Below are 22,922 nucleotides of genomic sequence, written 5' to 3'. Positions count from 1 at the left end.
TTATTGTGTCATTGAGGATTCAACCAGCAAGGTTGTGAAAGGAATTGGTAGAGCTTTGAATGGCTTATACTATCTGATAAATGAACCCCTGGAAAAGACTCTTCAGAAATTGAAAGAAGGGACTGTGAGCACAACAGAAAGAAAATCCAGTGAAAAGTTAGCTGGAAATGTGACAAGTGTGTCAAGTGTACCAACTGTGGTGAGAGATGTACCCACTTTGAGTGCAGCTGTCTTGTGGCATCACAGATTAGGTCATGCTCCTATGAAGAAATTAAATTGAGAAAATTGAAGGAATTGGAAATATAAAGGGGGATGACAGTGAAGTGTGTTTGAGTTGTCCCTTAGCAAAGTTTACAAAACTTCCCTACACTCAAAGCAAATCTAGGGCTGCTTGTGCATTTGATCTAGTGCACATAGACATATGGGGTGCTTACAAGGTACACACAAGAGGAAATCATAGATACTTCATGACTATAGTTGATGATCATACTAGAGTGACATGGGTTCACCTGCTGAAAGCCAAGTCAGATGCATATCAAGCCATCTCCACCTTTGTGAAAATGGTAGAAACACAGCATGAGAAGAAAGTTAAAGTCATCAGGTCAGACAATGCACTTGAATTTGATGATAGCAAGTGTAGACCATTCTTTGATCAACTAGGTGTCATACACCAGACATCCTGTGTAAACAGACCACAACAGAATGGTCGAGTTGAAAGAAAACACAGGAACATACTTGAGATGTCTAGAGCAATAAGGTTTCACTCTGGCTAGCCTTTGAAATTTTGGGGTGATTGTGTACTTGCTGCAGTGCACATTACCAACAGACTGCCATCTTCTGTGATACAGAACAAGAATCCCTATGAAGCTTTGTACAACAAGAAACCCAAGTACAAACACCTTAAAGCCTTTGGGTGTTTAGCAATTGCAAGCAACCCTATCGAGTCTTGTTTCCACTTTTCCAGTCATTCTAGATACAATTTTGAAATATTGGATATTCCTTTCTTTAAATCGTGTATCCCCATCGCTTGTAGTGATTTATCATTCAATAAATAACTGAAAAGAAGAAAAAGGGTATACGGATATAAATCCAATTCAAATCTCTAATTCGAATGTTTGTTGCTTTGTACATAAAAATAATCAAAGCATTACAAATTGCACCCCCTCTTTACTATTTCTACCCGTCTCAGGCGGGGAGTTCCTCCGATATTCCAGTAATATTTTTTTTATTAAATTCAGTTTCAGTTAAAGTAAATAGCAGAATCGTGGATAGGAAACTTTACTAGCAACCTACCCAATTTATTGTATAAATTTTCGGAATCAATGGTTGGACTATGCAAACTATAAATACCTTTTCTTAGATAAAAGAACAGATTACTCGAACCATTTCCATATCACTTATATTATATATAATAACTCGGTCATCCATTGCGAATGCCTATCCCATTTTCGCACAGCAAGGTTATGAAAATCCACGAGAGGCGACGAGACGTATTGTATGTGCCAATTGCCATTTAGCTAATATGCCCGTGGATATTGAGGTTCCACAAGCGGTCCTTCCAGATACTGTATTTGAAGCAGTTGTTCGAATTCCTTATGATATGCAATTAAACAAGTTTTAGCTAACGGTAAAAAGGGTGGCTTGAATGTGGGGGCTGTTCTTATTTTACCTGAGGGATTTGAATTAGCCCCACCCGATCGTATTTCTCCAGAGATGAAAGAAAAGATAGGGAATCTTTCTTTTCAGAGCTATCGCCCCAATAAACAAAATACTCTTGTGATAGGTCCTGTTCCTGGGCAAAAATATAGTGAAATTACCTTTCCTATTCTTGCCCTGGACCCTGCCACTAAAAAAGACGTTCACTTCTTAAAATATCCGATATATGTAGGTGGTAACAGGGGAAGGGGTCAAATTTATTCTGACGGAAGCAAGAGTAATAATACAGTTTATAATTCCACAGCAACAGGTATAGTAATTGTACGAAAATAAAAGGGATCTGAGGATACGAAATAAACATAGCGGATGCCTCGGATGGACGTGAAGTGGTTGATATTATCCCTCGAGGACCAGAGCTTCTTGTTTCCGAGGGTGAATCTATCAAACTTGATCAACCATTAACGAGTAATCCTAATGTGGGTGGGTTTGGTCAGGGAGACGCAGAAATAGTACTTCAAGACCCACTGCGCATACAAGGTCTTTTGTTTTTCTTTGCGTCTGTTATTTTAGCACAAATATTTTTGGTTCTTAAAAAGAAACAATTCGAGAAGGTTCAATTGTCCGAAATGAATTTCTAGATTCGTGTATTAATCAAGCTTGTAACAATAACAAAAATTTTGTTGACAATTTTGGATGATTAATAAATCAAAAAATTATGAGAAGGTTTTTTTTTGTTTGTTTATACTTTCTTGTATATCTACGAGAAGGTTGGAATTACTTGTACGAGATTATTAGTTATAATATCTATTGGATTGCGAAGAAGACTACTTTCCTTTTTTCCAATCGAAATTCGACTAGATGCTAGACTAAAGGGGAAATATAACGAAAAGAATAATGAGGGGACAAAATGATTCTAGGGGGAGTTATTTTCCTTCCTGGTCTTCGACACACGACAAGTATGTGTAAATTTCCTTGTCGTGTGTCGAAATTGTAATGAGTCTTGATTCTCCTCGTCAAAGACTTAGTCGGAATTTTTTTCTTAGTATTACACTTATAAGGAGTGGACAAACTGAAAAAAAAGGAGAGAGGTAAATTTATGGAACAAATGGAACTTCTTGCATTCTAGTTAATCTAGAAAAATAAAGCTTCTATTGTGTCATTCAGTAAATCAAGTGATTACCTCTTTTTTTAACTTAACAATTTAGGAAGGATCAACAAGTACTATCAAGGAATATACGTTCTGAATGACCAAATAAATTTTCCAAAAACATCGAAAGGGGGATCCTCTTTTCATTTATACGAAAAAAATTATAAAATTATGATAATTAAAAAAAAAATTAATGGGACCTCCCCCTTCTTTGTTTGTCTAATTCGAGGGGGAAGGAAGATCTCGTTGAGTTCTTATACTTTCATATCTATACCTCGATTCATCTAATTACTACAGCGATGAGCCTAATCCAGAATATGAACCATAAAAGAAAATACCTACTAAACTGATCACAAGAATACCAGCTACAGTCCCTATTATCCAAAGAGGAATTCTTCCAGTAGTATCGGCCATTTACCCCACTTCCCTCCACATTTCATCAAGTTGTCGTGCTAGAGACATAAACAGTCATGGATAATTATGAAATGAGGTCCTTCCGAATAGGATAAGATAATTCCTACTCTATTCTATATATTTCTTTCGTTCTCTTTATTTAATTGAAAAAATAATTCGAAAATAAAACAGCAAGTACAAAAATGAGTAATAGCCCCCAATAAAGATGGGTACGATTCAATTCAACATTTTTTTCGTTCGGGTTTGATTGTGTCATAGCTCTATAATTCGGATTCGGTTTTGTTTATCGTTGGATGAACTGCATTGCGGATATTGACCCCAAAAAAGAAACGGTAGGTACAGCCAGTCCGTGAATAGCCAGCTAGTGCACTGTAAAAATTGGATAGGTTCGATCTATGGTCATTGGGCCTCCTAAAAGTATCTACTAAATTCATCAAGTTGTTCCAAAGAGTCAAAACGGCCAGTTATTAATGGAATTCCTTGTCGGCTCTCTGTGAAATATTCGTTTGGACGAGGGCTTCCAAACACATCGTAAGCTAAACCTGTTCTGACGAATAACCAACCCGCAATGAATAGGGAAGGTATAGTAATTCTATGAATAACCTAGTATCGAATACTGGTAATAATATCAGCAAAAGAAAGTTCTGTTGTGCTTCCAGACATACTGAGCTCCACGTATTCTTGTACAGTCAAAGGCAAATCCGTAAAAGATGAAATCAGTAAATTTCTATTTACTTTTTACTCCACGTAAAACGTAAAATACTTGTAGGATTGCCAATATAGTACCAAAGGTGTCTTTAGAGTATACCGAATCAGTATAGCTATCCTTCTTCTGACACAGCAAGGCAATTTCAATTAATATTGAAATGAAGTACGAGAGAATTTCTTTTTTTTCTATAGAATTTTTTTTCAAATAGTATAAAGTTTATCACTATGATTTTGTTGCTTTCAGACTCGAAACTGAAGATCGGAGAAAGCGGAAATCTGACAAGTTGGTTTCTATATAATAATTCGTGAAAAATTCCAGAAGACGGAGAATATGATAATATTCGTACAATTAAATTTCAATTAGACGAGAAATCCATAAATTTCTTTTTGCGGTTATAGATATAGAAGAGGTTTGAGAGAATTCCTTACTTTATATTTTAAGGAATTGGTTAATCGTCCAAAAAAAATTATTAAATTATTGATTAATTGAAATCAATTAATGTATTTTTGTGATGTAGCCATTGTTCCATCCGATCCAAAGGTTTTTATTGACCTAACTGTAAGGATGCGGTTTTATATTTATAACTTAATAATATTCAAGGTAGAACCTATAAAGGCAAAGATCATAGCAGGTACTAGCTAGTCTTAATATCGAGTTGGACAAAATAAATATATTTTTTTTAATGATGATAGTCTTTTTCTTTTCATTCGAAATATTATTTATATCGATGAACCCGACCACTGAGTCTAATAAGTTTCGTTTAAAGGACAAAGTGTTACGTTATAAAATAACTTTTCGTTCTAAAAAAAATTTTAGATCCAATAAAAAAAGATCAAACATAGAATTTTTTTTAATATTAAATTAGTTTACTCAAAGGTTTTGCAAAAAATATGTTGATTCAAAATCACGAGATGTGTAGATGTCACAAATAATGAGTCATTTCTTTTTTTTTCTACGGATCTTACTTTATCTTTGTTAGTGACATCTATAATGTAATAGTTAATGAATCAAAATTTACTCTTTGATTCTTTGAATTGCGATTTTTTCTTATGCTCTTTCCAAATGGAAACTTAGGTAAGTACTTTAGAAACATATGTATAAAAGAACATATTTTATTTAGCTCCTTCATGTCTACTCTAACTAGTTATTTCGGTTTTTTACTAGCGGCTTTAACTATAACTTCCGCTTTATTTATAGGTCTAAACAAGATACGACTTATTTGAAATTAATTGAATGAACAACTCAAGAAATCTTTCTGTAGTATTCCGTCTGTTTTATAGTTCTTTACTACCACAATTGATAGTTTTTGGTTATTGAGATTCATCGAGAATTCATATTAATATTTAGGGATAGATATTACCTTTCTTTTTTTTTCAAACGAATTGAAATTATTGAAGTTTTTCTATTTGGAATCGTCTTAGGTCTAATTCCTATTACTTTGGCTGGATTATTTGTAACTGCATATTTACAATATAGACGTGGTGATCAGTTGGATCTTTTATTAATTCACAAATATTATTTTGATTGACCTCCTCCTTTCTCGAATCAACAGAAGGTCAACTTTCGATTAGATCACTGTTCATTTATTTGAGTCTAATTTGATAATTCAATTTGCTCTACCAACAATGGAATCACGCTCTGTAGGACTTGAACCTACGACATCAGGTTTTGGAGACCCAAGTTCTACCGAACTGAACTAAGAGCGCTTTCTTAAGATAAGAAAGACTGGAAAGAAAGGTTTTTTTTGTAACTCAAAACTATATCTACATCCTACATGCATACACTATCTATGATATAGAGTATCATTAAAAAAAATGAGAGATTACGTATGTCCAAATTTTATCAAAATTTCAATAAATTCCTCCTTACTTCTCAGAGTATAAGTAATTAGGTAGGGATGACAGGATTTGAACCCGTGACATTTTGTACCCAAAACAAACGCACTACCAAGCTGCGCTACATCCCTTTCAATTCAATTCGTTACAATAATATAATTGTAAAGAATCCTTGTCTTGTTTTCCACACCTTTCTTATTTCCCATAGAAATACAAAATTTTATTTGCCCGGCCATTTCCTCTTCTTTTCGATCTCTTATCATATAAGGTATAATAGAAAGGGTTTGTATATTTATGTATACGAAAATCCTTCGTAAACTAAAAAAATATTTTTGGGATGTTTAGTTCAGTAGAAAGGAGCATGCTATTCTTTTTCTTAAAAATAATCTTCTCTACTATAAATTATTAATTGTTGTAAATTTTTATTTGACTTAGCTTAAAGATTTTATGTACAAAGACAAGTAGTCTTTAACTATCATATATACATCGGATTATAGATTAAATATGTATTACTTTTATTTTAAAAAATAAATTAAAGAAATCCAAAAGGAGGATTTTCAATGCGAGATTTCAAAACATATCTTTCTTTGGCACCGGTACTAAGCACTTTATGGTTTGGGTCTTTAGCTGGTCTATTAATAGAAATCAATCGTTTTTTCCCAGATGCGTTGATGTTCCCCTTTTTTTCATTCTAGTTATTGATACGGAAAGGGGTTAAAGAAGGTTAGAGCTAGAATCAACGCAACAGCAAAGACAAGTTTGAAGCCAAAGGAGTGCCTTGCATTTTCATTGGATATCCTATCACTCAAAAGGGATACAAGCTGTATAACCTACTCACTCAAACAATCTTTGTCTCCAGAGATGTGAGATTTTATGAAAACATATTCCCATATCACATCTTCCACTCAACTTCTCCTGATGCAAGCACATGCAGTAATACAAACAATCAGCCATCACAGTGGATAGCTGATGATTCCATACAAAGTGATGACACTGCTGTTGACACTCAAGTAAGCAGTGCTCCCATTGTGACTGAACAGATGAGGTCAACTAGATCTCACATAACACCAGCATAGCACTCAGATTATCAAGTGTCTCATGCCACAGTGACTGAACCTTCTCTTGTGCATTCTGTGGCACAAACAAGAGTCACTCCACAATTCTTTTGCTTCATGACACACATTACTCAACCTAAAGTGCCTGATCCTAAGCATTTTAAACATGTTGTTCATAATGAAAAATGGAGACTTGCTATTAATGATGAGTTGGATGCATTAGAGAGCAACAATACATGGGAAATAACTGAACTCCCTCCTGGGAAGCAAGCCATGGGATGTAAATGGATGTACAAAACTAAATACCACTCTGATGGGGGTCTTGACAGAAACAAGTCAAAATTAGTTGTGTTGGGAAATAGACAGAGATATGGAATTGACTATGAAGAAACATTTGCACCAGTGGCAAAACTCTCCACTGTGAGGTCCCTTTTGGTTGTTGCATCTCTTAGTAATTGGTTTATACATCAAATGGATGTAAAAAATGCATTCTTGCATGGAGATTTGAAAGAAACTGTGTACATGAAATTCCCACCAGGTTACCTCGGGTATGGCTTCAGATTCAGTGATCAGTTTGAGGGGGAGCAGTCCACTTACAATCCTACAAAGGTGTGCAAGTTGTTAAAATCCTTGTATGGACTCAAACAAGCACCCAGGCAATGGTTTGCAAAGTTAAGTTCTGCTCTGAAAGCAAATGGATTCACTCAATCCAAGAGTGACTACTCATTGTTCATCAAGGAAAGCACTGAAGATTTTGTTAGGATACTAGTGTATGTTGATGACTTGATCTTAGCTAGCAACAATATGGATCTCATAGATCAAGCTAAGCAATTTCTCTCCTCACAGTTCCATATGAAAGACATGGGTGAGTTGAGATACTTTTTGGGTATTGAAGTTGACAGGACTACTCAAAGAATATTTCTCTCCCAAAAGAAATATGTGTGTGATCTGCTAGAAGAATATGGTCTCCGCCAGTGTAGAGCATTGAAGCTTCCTATGGATAGTCACTCCAAACTCACACCTGACAGTGGTGAACCTCTTCCTAATCCTGAAACATATCAGCAACTGGTAGGCAAACACATCTACCTAACTCTAACAAGGCCTGATATTGCATACACAGTGCACATTCTCAGCCAATTCATGCACAAACCCACCTGTGTGCATCAACAAGCAGCACTGAGGGTGCTTAGATACTTGTCTGGCTCAACTGATCAGGGCATTCTTCTTGCCAGTAACTCTGCAGCTAAACTGACTGCTTATTGTGATAGTGACTGGGCTGGTTGTCCATCCACCAGAAGATCCACTACTGGCTACTGCATTCTCCTTGGTGATTCTCCTATAAGTTGGAAATCAAAAAAACTGTCTGTGGTTGCAAGATCTATTGCTGAAGCTGAGTACAAAGCTATGGCTATGACTGTACGTGAAGTAATGTGGTTAACTCAACTTCTTAAAGAATTGGGACTAAGGTCTCTAAAGTCTACATCAATCTTGTGTGATAACCAAGCAGCTCTGTCCATTGCAGCCAATCCAGTTCATCATGAAAAGACAAAACATGTGGAGATTGACTGTCATTTCATAAGGGACAAGGTGCATGAAGGCATCATCTCTCCAACCTATGTTCCTACTCAGAACCAGCTAGCAGATGTGTTCACTAAAATCTTGTCCACTAAACAACATCAGGATCTTCTTTCCAAGCTGGGAGTGATCAATCACTCCTCACTCTCAGCTTGAGGGGGAGTGTTGAAGATGGCTGCAAGATGTAAAGAAGGCCCTTACTATAGCCCATTCTTGTAGCCCATCAAAAGTGCAAGCAAACGGCAGCAGCAAAGAATCAATGACATCACTGTCACATGATCCCAAATATTTCATTCTCAGTACAATGCTGTTTTGTCTTTTCCTCTAGGAAATTTCTAGGAATGTGAGCCAATGATTAGCTGTCATCTTGTGTGATAATCTGATAGCTAAGAAACCCTAATGTGGCCTCACTAAATAAACATGTATTGTACACATTCCAAAATCAAAATGAGATAAATATTTGGTTGGAAAAATTCTTGCATTAACAGTTTAATGTTCATATTACTGCTTGTTCATTTTCTGTTAATCATCAAGATGGCTATATCCTAATACAACTATTAGAAATATATATATACATATATAGGTGATTAGGCACATAATCACATATACGTCAAAGTATTTTTCCTAGACAAAACCGATGACATCAAGAATTACATTGATTTCACGTGAGATCCCAAAATCGATAGCCTCTGCCTACAATTAAGTTATAAGTTACGCCTAAGTTGGTGACTATGATGAAAATAATAAAAATCAAAATGTAGGCTTGTGTACAATTTTGTGGGGGTCAATCTACGTACGGCTACCAAGAAGCATGGGAAAAACATTATAAATCAACAGTTGATAACAATCCATGGATTACACGAGAAACCTAGTGAAATTCTCGACTATTGGTTCAACAAACATATATAGAGCTGATATTGAAAAAAATTCTCAATAGAATGAGAGGCAGAAACAAAATATTCTATCAAGCAGGCGAAAGTAAATATACATACGTACTAGTAAATTCTCAATAGAGTTCATTTGTTAGTCTCCAAAAGATAATACAAGTACATCAATAGCCATTTCCCATTCGACTCTTAAAATGCAGGGAACTAAAATTTAAATGGCCAAGTCACTTTGACACAAACAAATGCTGCATTATGAATTGACCCACAATTTACTTCATGTACTTGTGTAAAAACTTCCTGTGGAAATCACTCCTGATGGTATCATTGATGAAGCGTTTAGCCAATTTTGTCTCACCACGTGCTTGATTCTTGAACACAACATCATCATCCCACCTGAACCCCCAAATACAGGATAAGTTTATAAATCAGGAAACAGTAGCACACAATTATAACCATTACTTTATTTTATTTAGTCTTCCTCTCTTTTTTACTGCTTTTAGGGTTTTAAAGACTAACCTTCTTTTAACATTGAAGTTGGTTGGAGCGTTGATGTTAATTAGAGGGTTTCCCCTCATAAGTTCTGCTTCTTTGCTTTTCAATTCTTCCTCTTGTTGTTCTCGTTCCTGCATCATTTCAATCAAAATTGTATTATTCAAAGGAATCAAGAACTCACTGCCCCCATCTAGCAAAGCTCCCTTAGAGTACAAACAATACGAAAAATCATGAAAAGTGAACAAACAATTTGAAAAACCATCACCCAGGGAATCAACTAACGTCAGGCATTGGGTGACGACATAGATGGAGCCAATTCAAGGAATAACAGTTTCACATTCTCACCTTCCGCAACCTCTCGTCAGCTCTTTCCTTCTTTATTTGTTCAAGCTCCGCTAAAAGAGCTTCAGTATCATCCTCGTCATCATCATCATCACTGAAAATGAAGAAAGGTGCATAAGTAAGAACATGTTCAAACAGAAATCTATACAGAACCGTATAACTCTCTCAAAAACCAAAATTTAGTTGAAAATCTCCAAGGGTGATAGGGCAGATGTTTTTGTAAGAACAACTTCTAAACATAATCCCCAAACATTTATGTCTCTAAGTACTTAGAGTCCTGATCATGAGCTAAAGCAACCCGTCCATTCATGTTAACACTTAAGTAGGCATTTAACAATCTGTTCTTCAATCTATACCCTTTATTGAAAGAGAATCCAATAGAACAAAATAATGACGCAAGAGCAGGTGAGGAACCATTAAGCATCATTTTGAAGGCTAGACTAGAGACGGAATATATATTTTTCACCTTTCATTCAACATATGCAGAAAAAAAGAGCAAATTAAGGACAAAAGAGGTAATAACAGGATGACAAACTACTTGGACTAACAACATAAGTGAAAACATGAGCAAGGTCTAGACAAGCAGAATGACGAGTTTGTCTACCAACCTTTCATCATCACTTTTCACATCCACATCAGAATCATCAGCATCTACACTTCTAGGAACAATACGTTCTTCAGCGTCCCTCCTTGATCCTGCAGGGAATGAAAAAAGAAAATGTATGTGACAAATTCGTAAATGATCATATATCCAAAACAAAAAGTTGACATGAAAACCCAAAAAAACACAAACAGCACATACCTTCCAGGAGAAGATGGCCGCCCTTTCTACGATCTCTATCCTCTGCATCACACATCACACATTTAAAGATGGAATAGAGAAAATAATTTAATTAAGCAACAAGGTACTAGAAAAAAAGGATTGAATAAAATGGCTAAGAAACCAGCCTGTCATTCTCAAATTTCCTTACCACCGTAAGATTTATCTTTTGATGAAAAATGTCTCCGCTCACGCTCTTCAAGTTCTTCACGAAGGTCCCTCTTCTCAAGTTCCTCCTGGGTGTCTTGCCCATCCTTCCTGTATGAAAATCAAGAGCATGACAGGATTAGGGAGAGCAGAATGAAAAAAGACTTGATGCACAGATCTAAAAGTAACTGCAGCAGCGATAAACATAAAGTGAAAGCTCCTTTTCTTCAAATTATTCGACATTGCCCAGTTCCACAAGGGCAAGCTATAAACAAGTAGCTACATCCTCTCCAAGAAAATTACTATCTGTCGTCTTCCCCTTAGATCAATTAGATGAATAGACAATAAATAACATTAGAAATATCTAAAGACCCTGCTGTTCACAAGGACTAAACCCCAGCATCGTCCACAAAAGCCAAGACAAGAATAACAGTGTGTTTGGAACTTTGGATAGGAAGATAAAAGAGAAAAGGAGGAAGGGAGGAAGGGAAGGGGGAAGGTAAGCTCCCTCCAAATCTCTCCAATTTAGAGGGATGGTGTTTATTAAATAGGGAGGGCAAATGGATCCTCCCTCTCCCTCCCCTTCCTTCGCCCAACCTTCTACCCAAACAAGGGAGTTTGTATCCCTCCCTTTCTCTTCTCTCTATTTCTCTCCATTTCCTGTTATCCAAACAAAGTGTAAAGCAGAAAAGACAATAAATAACATTGTCAGCTTCTCAGCTACATATATACTTCAGCATCTAGAGACACTGCGACACAGAACATCATATTTAGCATATATCTATTTCTTATGTTTATCAGTTGCAAACTGCCTCCCTTTATCACAAGGTAAAGTGCAAGTAATTCTTACCTTGGCTTAAGATTTGTATGAGCTGCAAGATCCCTGGAAGAATACTTTTGAGATGGGCCAAAAATCCTTGTACCACCTTGCTCATTTCCACCCTTAGCAGGTGCCCATGTAGGTCTAGCTGCAGTTGTCATTGTTTCTCACCACCAAAAAATATCTGGAAAGACACCGTAATTTAACAAGTTGAAGATGGTATTGATAAATTAAATAGATATGAAATACCACAGGGACTAAGGCTTTGTTGTTGTTGTATTAAATACCACAGGGAATGACAAAAGAGTGAAAGACATGCTAAGAGATTTTCTCTTTCTTTGGAGAATAACAGATATGGAATGGTTTTTTATACATTTGACCTAGTCATTCGTCAAAATTGGGAATAAATAAGAATCCTATGTTAAAGACAGAAGAATCAAAGTTGCTAATGCACTCATATGAATGAGAGCAAATCCTGAACAAGCATAGTCAGTAAAAAGCGGAAACTCAGTCATCAAGCAAGCAAGAGAACGGTGCTCAATGTTTGGTTATGAAAATGCCATCTTGGAATGTGATGAAATGGACGTGCGAGGAAGATTAAAATGCCAACACATGGGCTAAGTCCAGATTATCATTTTCTCAACGAAGCTTTTTATTCTTTTTTCGTGTGTGCAAGAAGAGAGATAGAGAATACTAAATCTCATCTTCCCTCAAAGTACCGCATTTTTGGTGCAGCACAGTTTATCTTAATAAAACCCCTGCCGCTTTCTCTCGTAAAAAATGCCAAGCAAACTAATATGAACAAAATTACCTAAAAACTAAAAGTTCCCCCCTCCGTATGAAAATTGTGATCCGTAAAGTCAAATTTACTATTTGGGAAATCTAAAATAACTGTCAGTCTGTCACCTTTCTCTAATAGAAATGGTTTGGGATTGAATTCCTAGGTTCCCCTAACTCAAATTGATTGATAAAGAGTATGTGACAACGTTTAAAATAAAAATTAATATCCCAAATGATTGACTAAGCGCATGTTTGGTATGGCAAAATTGAAGCTGAGAAACGGAATCAAGTAACCCAATCTGTTTTCATCTGTTCGGTAAGATTAAAATGTATCCCACTCCGTTATCTAACGGTAATGGAATCCTCCAAAATGTTACACTGCCCCTTAGTTTTAAAAAGCACGAAGCGCACTGAAGCGCCAAAGGGCCCTGGAGCTTAAGCGCAAAGCGAAAACGCACGCTTTTCGTAGGCGAAGCGCACCCAGAAAGAAATAATAAAATTTCAAAAGTTCAGAACATATGGAGAAAATATGGAAAGAAAAGATGAAAATAAATAGAGAAATCAAAACGGTGGAAGAAAAATTCAGAATCCGACGGGAGAAATCTGGCGAGAAGGCTAGAGAAATCCGGCTAATTGAGAAAATTGCACTAGGATTTTCAAAAACTTCCCAAATATTCACTTTTTAAAAAAAAGAAATCACGTGATACTTTAAAAAAAGAAGATTAGAGTCACGTGGCTTTATTTTTTATAAAAAAGAAGGGTCTGAAGTGCCTAGACTACAAGAAGCGCAAAAGCGCTAGGAAGCGCAGAAGCACCGAAGCGCTAGGAAGTGTGCGCTTCTTGTATGTCGCTGGGCTTCAGCTGGTAGAAGCGCTTTGGTGTGAGCTTCTGAGCTTCCGAGCTTTAAGCGCAAAAAAGCGCGCTTTTTAAAACTAAGCCCTGCCCTTCCCTGTGGTAACACAATCCATTAGCCTCCTCTAACAAAAAAAGAAAAGAAAAAGTTGAGCCTCCATTTATCAGACTCATTTCATCTCGACCTCCCTTCCCTGTCTCTTATCATCATTGATATATGCCTCAAACACGCAACTAGAGGATTTGAAAATATGAAATTAAATTTTGGAAATCTAGAAAATTTTAACTGTGCTTGATGCTCTTTCCTCCTCTTGATTGTGGTTTTGATCACTTTGAAAATTAAATTGATTTTTTCTTTCCTCCTCCTGATTGTGGTTTGATTACTTTGAAATTTCTGAAAAACAAAATTTTGAAAATCTAGAAAACAATCTAAATTTTAAATCTGGAAATTCCAAAAGATTTGGCTTTGAATGATTATTATTGTCAGATGAATCAATGATAAGATAGATAATTTTTTGATAAAAAAAGGGGAACAGGTAGATGATATTGGAAAGTGTATTTTATGATTTTTTGGTTTTTCCAAATGCATTTGTTAATATTTACTACTTCGTATTTTTTATACTGTTACGAAGTAGTATGATAAGAAAATTACGGAGTATAAGTGATTCCATTCTTTCGTAAAACCAAACAACTTTTAACGGTAACACTTATTGTTACCTTTCCTCTCTCTTAACTTATTCCATTCCGTTTTCTTTCCTATTATCATACCAAACACACCCTAAGAGTGTTAAGTCTTAGAAGGTTTCCAAGTTTTCTTAAACAACAATGGCTTATGATTGAATTTTCAAGATGCCCCTTAGATCGACATCAACTAAGGAAGAGCCTGGGCATGTTTCAACTTTTGAATAAGGTCTTTAGGTAAACTCATACCATAACCAAAATAATAGATTGGATAATGTGACAATTACTACTAGATGGAAGGAGTAAAAATAAGATCAAGCATAAAATCCTTACACAAACACCAACACTCCAAAAGTCCTAACTACTACTCTGTATTTCGATTAAAACAAGTCCAAGCTCATTCATTTTAAACTAAAAATGAACTCGAGAGACAGAATTTAGAACGTAACTCGACTCCATCCAAACCCCATTAATGCGAACAAACACCAACACTCCAAACAGACAGCTAGCTTGCAAACTTTTCTCGGTATAACCAACCTCTAAACTAAGGAAGGAGGACGAGATACTGGAAGGTACCCATCAGGCCCGTCCCTGAGCTAGGTCAGGAAGGGGGCCCGCCCTGGGCCCAAAGATAGATAACCGGTGATTGTTGGAAAATTCGATCTCATATCAAAAAAGATAATACGAATTTCAAAGTAGAATTATGAAGTAGATATAGACTAATTAGACATAAAACAACACCAAAACAAACCCAACAGAACATATTTAACAATTTGAAACCCAAGAAAAAAAATGAATCAGTAATTCTAATCAATCTTATGAGCATCATATCAAGAAATAATACGAATTTCACAACACAAAAACAAAGCTAAAAGTGTGACCCAACAGAATTGATTCTATCATATCAGAAAATTACATTTTTGAATCAACACATAGACAAATAAAATCAACAAAAATTCAACACAAAATAGATGATTACCGAGAAAAGCAGCAGCAGTAGTAGTGAAGGAGAGGAGGTTAGCGGAGGCGCCGCCGATTAGAGATGCTGCTTTTGTCGTTGGGGTTTTAAGAGGAGGAGGATGCGGGAGTTCGACAGATTTTGGAAGAGAGAGAAAATGAATTCAAACCCAGAGCGGATGTTCTTGGAAATTTACGAGTAAAGTTTTATGAGAAGCATTTTAGAGGTATGGAGGCGGCCCCAGTCAATCGGGCCGATTAACCAGATTCGTTAATCGGGGGTATTACTGGAAAGAAACTACAAAAAAAGAAGCAGAATGCAAAAAATAATTTTTTTAGAAAAGGAGAAAAGAAAGAGGTATGTTACATCGCTGGTGGACAGCGACAAAAAGAGTCCATACCCAGGGTAAAATGGTATTTTCGCTACATGAGTTGAAAAGTCAAACAAATTACTAAATATCGGTAATATGACAGTAATTGATACAATAATGACAGTATTTAAATACAACATTGACAGTATTTATGTAAACGATGATAATACTTATATAACACTTGTATACATATTTTTATCTATTCATTTAATATGCAACACTTTTATCCATTCATTTAAGTGATCTCTTTACTTTTTCTATTTCATTACACTTGTATACATAATTTCCTTTTTTTTTGGATGATTGTGACAGTATTTTAATACAACAATGACAGTATATATATAACAATGACAATACTTATATTACCGATACAGTATATAACAACTTAGCAACACTATTTAAGTGTGGACAACCTTTTTTTTTTTTTTAAGGGTGGGTATGGATTTTTTTGTCGCTGTTGGACAGCGATGTAGCCAACCTCGAAAAGAAATGGGGTGATGGAAGACGTTTGTAGACGGGAAGTTTTGGAGTTAACTGCCGTTTTCGTGCAGTTCACAGCCGTTTTTTCAGACGTTATTGCTCCGTCCCTTTTGAATTTCAAATGAATTGTGTTTCAGTCCCAAATTCCATCGCAAATTACACGAAAAAGTTACCTTTTTACTCTTAGAGTTGTACTCATAAATCACTGTAGCAAAAACCTAACTTTCAAATCATTCTGTAATTTAGGCCTCCGTTGTTATTTTCTCCAATTGTTCCATAAACCAAGAAGCTGATTTTGAAGATCTACCAGACGATGATGAGTAAAATGGCAGATCTAATCTTGTAGATAATTAGTTGGGTATGGTGTTCTGATGAATGGCTGTGGATTGATTTTGTGGAATTTGTTTGTGAATGTTTTTAAGCTGTAAAATTGTGTGGAATTGAGAAACGGAAAGGAAGATGAATAGTAATGGGACCCCAAATAAGAGGAAGTCTTTGTCACAAGTGACTTGTGTCCATATTGGACACAAGTGAGTACCAATACAGAATTTGGAGTACCAATATAGAATATGTTAGTACCAATACAAATTATGTGAATACCAATAATAACACATCTGACTTATATTGGTGGTATTTCTAAGCAATTTTGCATTTTGGTACTGACATATTATGTATTGGTACTCAAGATGATTGTATTTGGATCACTTGTGTCCATGTGGACACAATTCACTTGAGGTTTAGAAACCCTCCTCCAAATAATGAGTTTGTTCATTTTTTAATGACTTGGCTGGAAATTAAATACAGAGTATAAATAATTAGGTGGAGTCGTGGAGGGTGATAAATCTTTCCCAAATTCTTATATGAGACTGTCCTCACCATCAACTGATGGTGAGACAAGTTCACACTTGCGAATTTAGGTATGTTATTTCTATAGTTTAGACATGTTACTTTTTTTTTACTTCCTCCGTCTTTTAATACTTGCAACGTTTGGACTTTTGCTACTATTCATATAATCTACTTTGACTATTCGTAGTGTTTTTTTATATAAGATAAAACATAGTCATGTGGGATCTTGTTAGATTCGTCTCAATGTGTATTTTCAAAATATCAACTTTTTATAATTTTTGCATAAAGAGAATTTAAGATATAAATTATCAAAGTTGTGCATTGGCATGCGTGAAACTAGCAAACGTTGCGAGTATTAAAATACGGAGGAAATATAATTTTAGAGGAGGTACATTTTTTAGTTTAGGTATGTTACTTCTATAGTTTATACATGTTACTTTTTTTCATACGGGGTAGTTTTAGGGGAGATACCTCCTTAGTTTAGGTATGTTACTTCTATAATTTAGACATGTTACTTTTTTTTTTAATTTGAGAGGAAGTACTTTTTTTAGTTTAGGTATGTTACTTCCATAGTTTATACATGTAACTTTTTTTATACGGAGTAGTTTTAGGGGAGATACCTTCTTAGTTTAGGTATGTTACTTCTATAGTTTAGACATGTTACTTTTTTTTAAAATAATTTTAGAGGAGGTATTTTTTTTAGTTTAGGTATGTTACTTCTATAGTTTAGACATGCTACTTTTTTTTTATAATTTTAGATGAGGTACTTTTTTAGTTTAGGTATGTTACTTCTATAGTTTAGACATGTTACTTTTTTTTATACGGAATAGTTTTAGGGGAGGTACATTTTTAGTTTAGGTATGTTACTTCTATAGTTTAGACATGTTACTTTTTTTTAAAAATAATTTTAGAGGAAGTACTTTTTTAATTTAGGTATGTTACTTCTATAGTTTAGATCTGTTACTTTTTTTATAGTTTTAGGGGAGGTACGCTATTGGTTTCGCGCTCGTCACAGCATCAAGTTGATGGTGTGACTGGTCTCACAGGAGACGCGCTGAATCACTTTATGGCTGAATAAATGTAGATATGGGCGTGTTCGGCAGTAGCTTTTGAGGTAGTGGTTAGCGTAGCGTTTTGACCTAGTCAATACGCTACTTATAAAATTTGTAAATGTTTGGTAAGGTAGCGATTTAGGTAACGGTTAGCGGTAGAGGTAGCGTTTGGGTAGCTTTTGTCAAACGTTAAAATTAGTAGCTTTTATGGTAGCGGGTAATATTTGACAAATTTATAATAAAGTTTTAAACAATATTTTATCTTCTATTTTATTTTAGAATATCAATCGCTACTTTTATCGAACACACATATCAGTTAGCCGCTACTCTGACAGCTAACCGTTACCCGCTATCATTCACCACTACTCGCTACTCGAAACGCTACCTGCTACTCAACCGCTACCCGCTACCGCTAATTTTGCCGAACATGGCCTATATATTACCACAAATGCTTTATTACCTGTCATTTTCATAATTGTTGAGAAAATTATGCATTTAATTACAAATGTTAGTCTTTCTCGGAAAATCCAATTTACTACGACGAATATTACTTCTAGAACATGTGGGAATAGATTTAGATACAACATACTCCCTCCGTATTTATTTAATGGATACACTTGTCTTTTCCTGTCGTATTTATTTAAGAGATACACTTGTCATTTTCCCCAAATTTTTGGCTGGATACCTATGCACGCATCTCACCTTCCTTCCTTAGCGCCAGATTTGGTTCCTATTTTCCTTCGTTCCTTTTGCTTTGTAATCACGCTGATCACGCTGAAATCAATTCAAATTTTTCTCTCTCCTCTTCTAAAGCCATTACGCAGTTTTTCTCCTTCAATTTTGTTGATTTCAATCTCTATGGCTTCCTCTGTTTCAACATTATGCTCTATGGATGATTTTACTAGCAAAGCTTCCATTGATGCTATACTTGCTGAAATTAATGCTGATAATTCCTCATTACTCTCTGCGTTGATGAAGGAATGTGAGTTTGATTCAAATTTTTTGTTTGTTTTTCTTTTGTTTTGCGATTTTGATTTTGCGATTTTAATTTTCTGGTTTAAAAAAAAATTAGTTTCAATTGTTATTAGATTCAATTGTGATTAAAATTCTTTTTATATTTGTTTTTTTTACGTTCATAGTTGTATTAGGTTTTAGTTTGATGAACTTTTTATCGTTTTTTAAGATTTTGAATATTTTCCAGATTGTTCAATTTTCTGGAAAATTTACACTCTTTGTTTTTGATGATTTTGAACATTATTCACCTATATTATGAACATGACTTTTGTTATTTAATTTTGTGAATATTTTTGTCATTGTGATTATGTTATTATTGCAACATATTTATTGAAGTTTATGATTATGAATATTTGGTTTTAATATATGAACATCGTACAATCTAAATTGAACATCATCTTTTCCCTCTATTTTTCAACAGTGTCTAAAGAAGTAGTAGTGGTTGAAGAAGCATCTGCATCAGAATTAATGTTAAAAGAAGTTAGGAGTGATGATGAAGCTTATGAAATGTATAATGACTATGCATTTAGGAAGGGTTTTAGTATTCGTAAGGGATTAATTAGGACTAGTCGTAAAACTGGTTTGTGGATTATGCGTAGATTTCTTTGTTCTAATTCTGGCTTTAAAGATGTTAAGAAGGAAACATTGAGGAAGTATGAGAGGTCTGAATTGCGTACAGGTTGTACTGCTTTTATTAGTTTTTCTATTACCAATGATGGTGTTTGGACTGTGGTGAGGCATAACATGACTCACAATCATCATATGATTCCCGCTGACAAGAGATACTTGCTTAGGTCTCAAAGAGATATTACAAGGGAGCAGCTCAAGTATCTTAGTGCAATGAAAGCTAGTGGTTGTAGAGTGTCTGATTTTCTTAGTGCAAGAAGTTGGAGGATCTCCTAATTTAGGGTTTATTACTGCTGATGCATACAACGCTTTGGTTGCTGAAAAGGCAATGAAACTTGATGGTAAAGACTGTAATCAGTTAATTAGGTACTTTGCTCAAAGACAATCTTCCGAGAGTGATTTTTATTACGATTTTGAGTTAGATGAACATGGACATTTAATTAGTTTCTTTTGGAGGGATGGAAGGATGAAAAGGGATTATGAATATTTTGGTGATTTATTGGTGTTTGATACAACATACCGGACAAATCGGTATGATATGATATGTGCACCATTTGTTGGAATGAATCATCATTGCAATAATGTTGTTTTTGGTTTGGGGTTCCTGGTTAATGAGCGTATTCCTTCTTTTATTTGGTTGTTTGAATCTTTTTTGCGATCAATGGGTGGTGGAATACCCCAAACTATAATGACAGATCAAGCTCCTGCCATTGCTGCTGCTATTAGGGATGTGTTTCCGGGTGCTAGTCACCGTTTGTGTACATGGCATCTTGGAGAAAATTCAAAGAAGAATATTGCTATGCAGAGAGCTATGAAAGGTTTTACTGAGTTGTTTAGTTATCTTCTGAAGTACTGTGATACTGTTGCTGAGTTTGAACATTATTGGCCAAGGTATATTTCCTTTTTATTCTCATGTTCAATTCTTTATAGGTGTTGTTCAATTCTAAAAACTTAATATTCATATTCATTTTAACTTTCAGATTCATTAAGCACTATAAGTGTGAGAAGAATGTATGGCTGAATAATTTGTATGTGATTAGAGAGCATTGGTGCCGTGCGTATTCTAAGGATACATTCTCGGTCTGGTGGAGCTTTGTCTTCTCATAGGAGTGAATCGACCAATAATTCTATTAAAGATAAGTTGAGGAAGACAGATGGTTTATGTGATTTTTATCACTTGTTTTTAGATGTTATATCTGCATGGCAAAGAAAAGAAAACCACCATGATTATCGTGTATTGAGGGGCAATCGGCATATGGCTGCTGCCAATGTTAGTATACTTGTGCATGCAAGGAAGGTGTACACTGGTTATCAATCTATATGTGAAGTTTGAAGAGCAGTTTCTGAGAGGAATTTAATTGAATCAGGAACGTACATTTGAAGATGCAGGAAAAGTTATTTATCTGTTATGGAAGCCTGCTACTGCTGATTTGATAAGGCACGAGGTTACGTTTAACAAAATTAAATTTGAGTCCAATTGTACATGCAAGCATTTTTCTGAAGTGGGTTTATTGTGTTCTCATATTCTTCGTATATATGGTATAAATTGTGTTGCTATGTTACCCGAGCAATACATTTTGAAGAGGTGGACGAAAGCAACTATGTGCAGCGCTGTTGTGGATGAACAATCCTCCAAAGTAAATGTTGTTCCCGCTTCTGTTTGGAGATTTCAAACTATGAGGAAGTTTGTTCGTTTGGTTACATCTTGTCAAGATTTCCTTGAAGCTAGAGTAGAAATTGATACCGCATTTGATTTGTTAAGGCAAAAGGTTGAGAGTGTTAGGGGTGCTATTGACTTTGCAGAGCCGGTTGAGGGCATTGATGTTCCTAGTCACGATGGAAAGAATGGTCCATCCATTAAAGATCCAAAAAAACGTAGGAAAAAGGGTGAGACAAACGAGAGGCCTAAGGGTATTGTTGAGAAGGAGTGTAACAAAAAGAAGGCTTGGAGGAAACGTGCTGAAAAACATGCTGAAAATGTTAAAGCTAAAGCGCAAGCTTCTGTTCAGGTTTTTTTTTTACATTAATTTTATATATTGTACATGTGTTTTTCAAGGTTGAACATTCTTTCTAAAAAGTTGAACATGCATCTTTTTAGGAGTTTGATGCTTTGGGAAATCCTCTCCTTTATTCTCATCCAAGTTCTGGCTCTGAGTTACGTGTATTAGGTTCATCCCTTGAGGTTAGTGTGTGAATATAACTAAAAAAATAGGTTGAGAATATGCTTTAAAAACTGAACATGTATCTTTTATAATTGTAGAAAGGTATTTCTGGAAAGAGTGTAGTACTGGATTCTGTTCAGGTATTATCTTATTTATGAACATTGTTTTTCATCCTTTGAATATTACATTTCATTAACTGAATATACTAATTTGATTCTTATGTAGGAGGATATTTGTGGAAAGAAAGCAGTACCAGATGTTGTGGAATCTTTGGAATGTTTTGTCCAGGTATTTGAACATATATGACTTACTTATGAACATTATCAGTCATATTTTGAACATTGTGTTCTGATATTTTTTGTTTTTGATAATGTAGGGAGGTTTTGGTTCTCAATCTAAGAAAATTTTAAAGGAAAGGAATATATTCGACATGCCCTCCAATTTCTGCTAACACGGAATTGAATTCTCCTGCTGCTCGTGTTTCGCTTTATGATGAGATTATGGCCAATTTTGATAAATAGGTTTCGTTATGTGTAATTACCGATATTTTCTATTTTTTGAATTTCAGATGTGATACGTTTGATCAACTCATTTTTCAAATTATATTAAACTTTTTACTTTGGTTAAAGATTATTTTTGATGTTTTCTTACAGCATTGTTACTGCATCATGTTTTATTTGAACATTTGGTCTTTAAATTGAACAAACGTATAATTTGAATAATAACCCACAAATGGCCTTTAACTATAGGTACTTAATGCGCAAATTGTTCCAAACCAAACATTTGAAATTCATGTTGTCTACAGAATGTCATATCTAATCTATTATAAACTATAAACAAACAATGAACTATAATTCCAAGGCAATCCACCTGACGTCTTCTACCTTCAGCTTTGCATCCTGTTCTCCTCGTTTTTTCTTTTAGCAGCAGTCTGGATCCGGTACTTATGTCTGTTTCCATTGTCCAATAGAATTTTCAGAACAATAATGCATCCTTAATGTTCTTATCTGATCAAGCTGCAAGCACCCAGAAGAAAATTAAAGAAATTATCGAATATTTTTAATAATATATTGAACATTCCTTTTCATAAAATGAACATTATAGAAAAAACTCTTACATTGTTTGCTTTTAACCCAGGATTCCACTCTAGTTCAGGGTCTGTTGTGTATGTTTCCATATGTTTCAACATGTAGACTCCACA

General features: G+C 35.1%; 2 protein-coding genes, 1 non-coding gene and 1 pseudogene across 3 annotated transcripts; 2 read left to right on the top strand and 2 right to left on the bottom strand.

Annotated features, from left to right (window-relative positions):
- The first annotated feature begins 1,333 nt into the window (after positions 1-1,333).
- On the top strand, positions 1,334-2,294 carry LOC130465970 (cytochrome f-like; annotated as a pseudogene).
- Positions 2,295-5,558: 3,264 nt separating this feature from the next.
- On the bottom strand, positions 5,559-5,632 carry TRNAW-CCA (transfer RNA tryptophan (anticodon CCA)). The gene has a single exon. It is a non-coding gene; the product is annotated as a tRNA-Trp (tRNA).
- Positions 5,633-9,330: 3,698 nt separating this feature from the next.
- On the bottom strand, positions 9,331-15,374 carry LOC110801724 (uncharacterized). The gene is made up of 8 exons (XM_022007133.2): positions 15,192-15,374; positions 11,930-12,083; positions 11,084-11,190; positions 10,915-10,956; positions 10,721-10,808; positions 10,116-10,206; positions 9,795-9,901; positions 9,331-9,671 (listed from the first exon to the last, which is right to left on the bottom strand). Exons 2-8 carry the CDS (start codon positions 12,058-12,060, stop codon positions 9,548-9,550), a joined length of 690 nt encoding a protein of 229 aa, XP_021862825.1. The 5' UTR covers positions 12,061-12,083; positions 15,192-15,374; the 3' UTR covers positions 9,331-9,547.
- A 3,402-nt stretch (positions 15,375-18,776) lies between these two features.
- Positions 18,777-19,835, top strand: LOC110801706 (protein FAR1-RELATED SEQUENCE 5-like). The gene is made up of 2 exons (XM_022007109.1): positions 18,777-18,900; positions 19,354-19,835. Exons 1-2 carry the CDS (start codon positions 18,777-18,779, stop codon positions 19,833-19,835), a joined length of 606 nt encoding a protein of 201 aa, XP_021862801.1.
- Positions 19,836-22,922: the final 3,087 nt, after the last annotated feature.

Source organism: Spinacia oleracea, chromosome 1, assembly GCF_020520425.1.
Source record: "Spinacia oleracea cultivar Varoflay chromosome 1, BTI_SOV_V1, whole genome shotgun sequence".
Lineage (NCBI taxonomy): Eukaryota > Viridiplantae > Streptophyta > Magnoliopsida > Caryophyllales > Amaranthaceae > Spinacia > Spinacia oleracea.
This window is presented reverse-complemented; position numbering and strand designations above follow the sequence as displayed.

Excerpts from the sequence above, each read along its gene's own strand:
- LOC110801724 (XM_022007133.2), bottom strand. The coding sequence starts at position 12,060 with ATGACAACTGCAGCTAGACCTACATGGGCACCTGCTAAGGGTGGAAAT. Across the intron at positions 11,191-11,929 it reads CATACAAATCTTAAGCCAAG|GAAGGATGGGCAAGACACCC; the intron begins GTAAGAATTACT and ends ATTTTCATACAG. Across the intron at positions 10,809-10,914 it reads CGGCCATCTTCTCCTGGAAG|GATCAAGGAGGGACGCTGAA; the intron begins GTATGTGCTGTT and ends CATTCCCTGCAG.
- LOC110801706 (XM_022007109.1), top strand. The coding sequence starts at position 18,777 with ATGGCTTCCTCTGTTTCAACATTATGCTCTATGGATGATTTTACTAGC. Across the intron at positions 18,901-19,353 it reads CTCTGCGTTGATGAAGGAAT|TGTCTAAAGAAGTAGTAGTG; the intron begins GTGAGTTTGATT and ends ATTTTTCAACAG.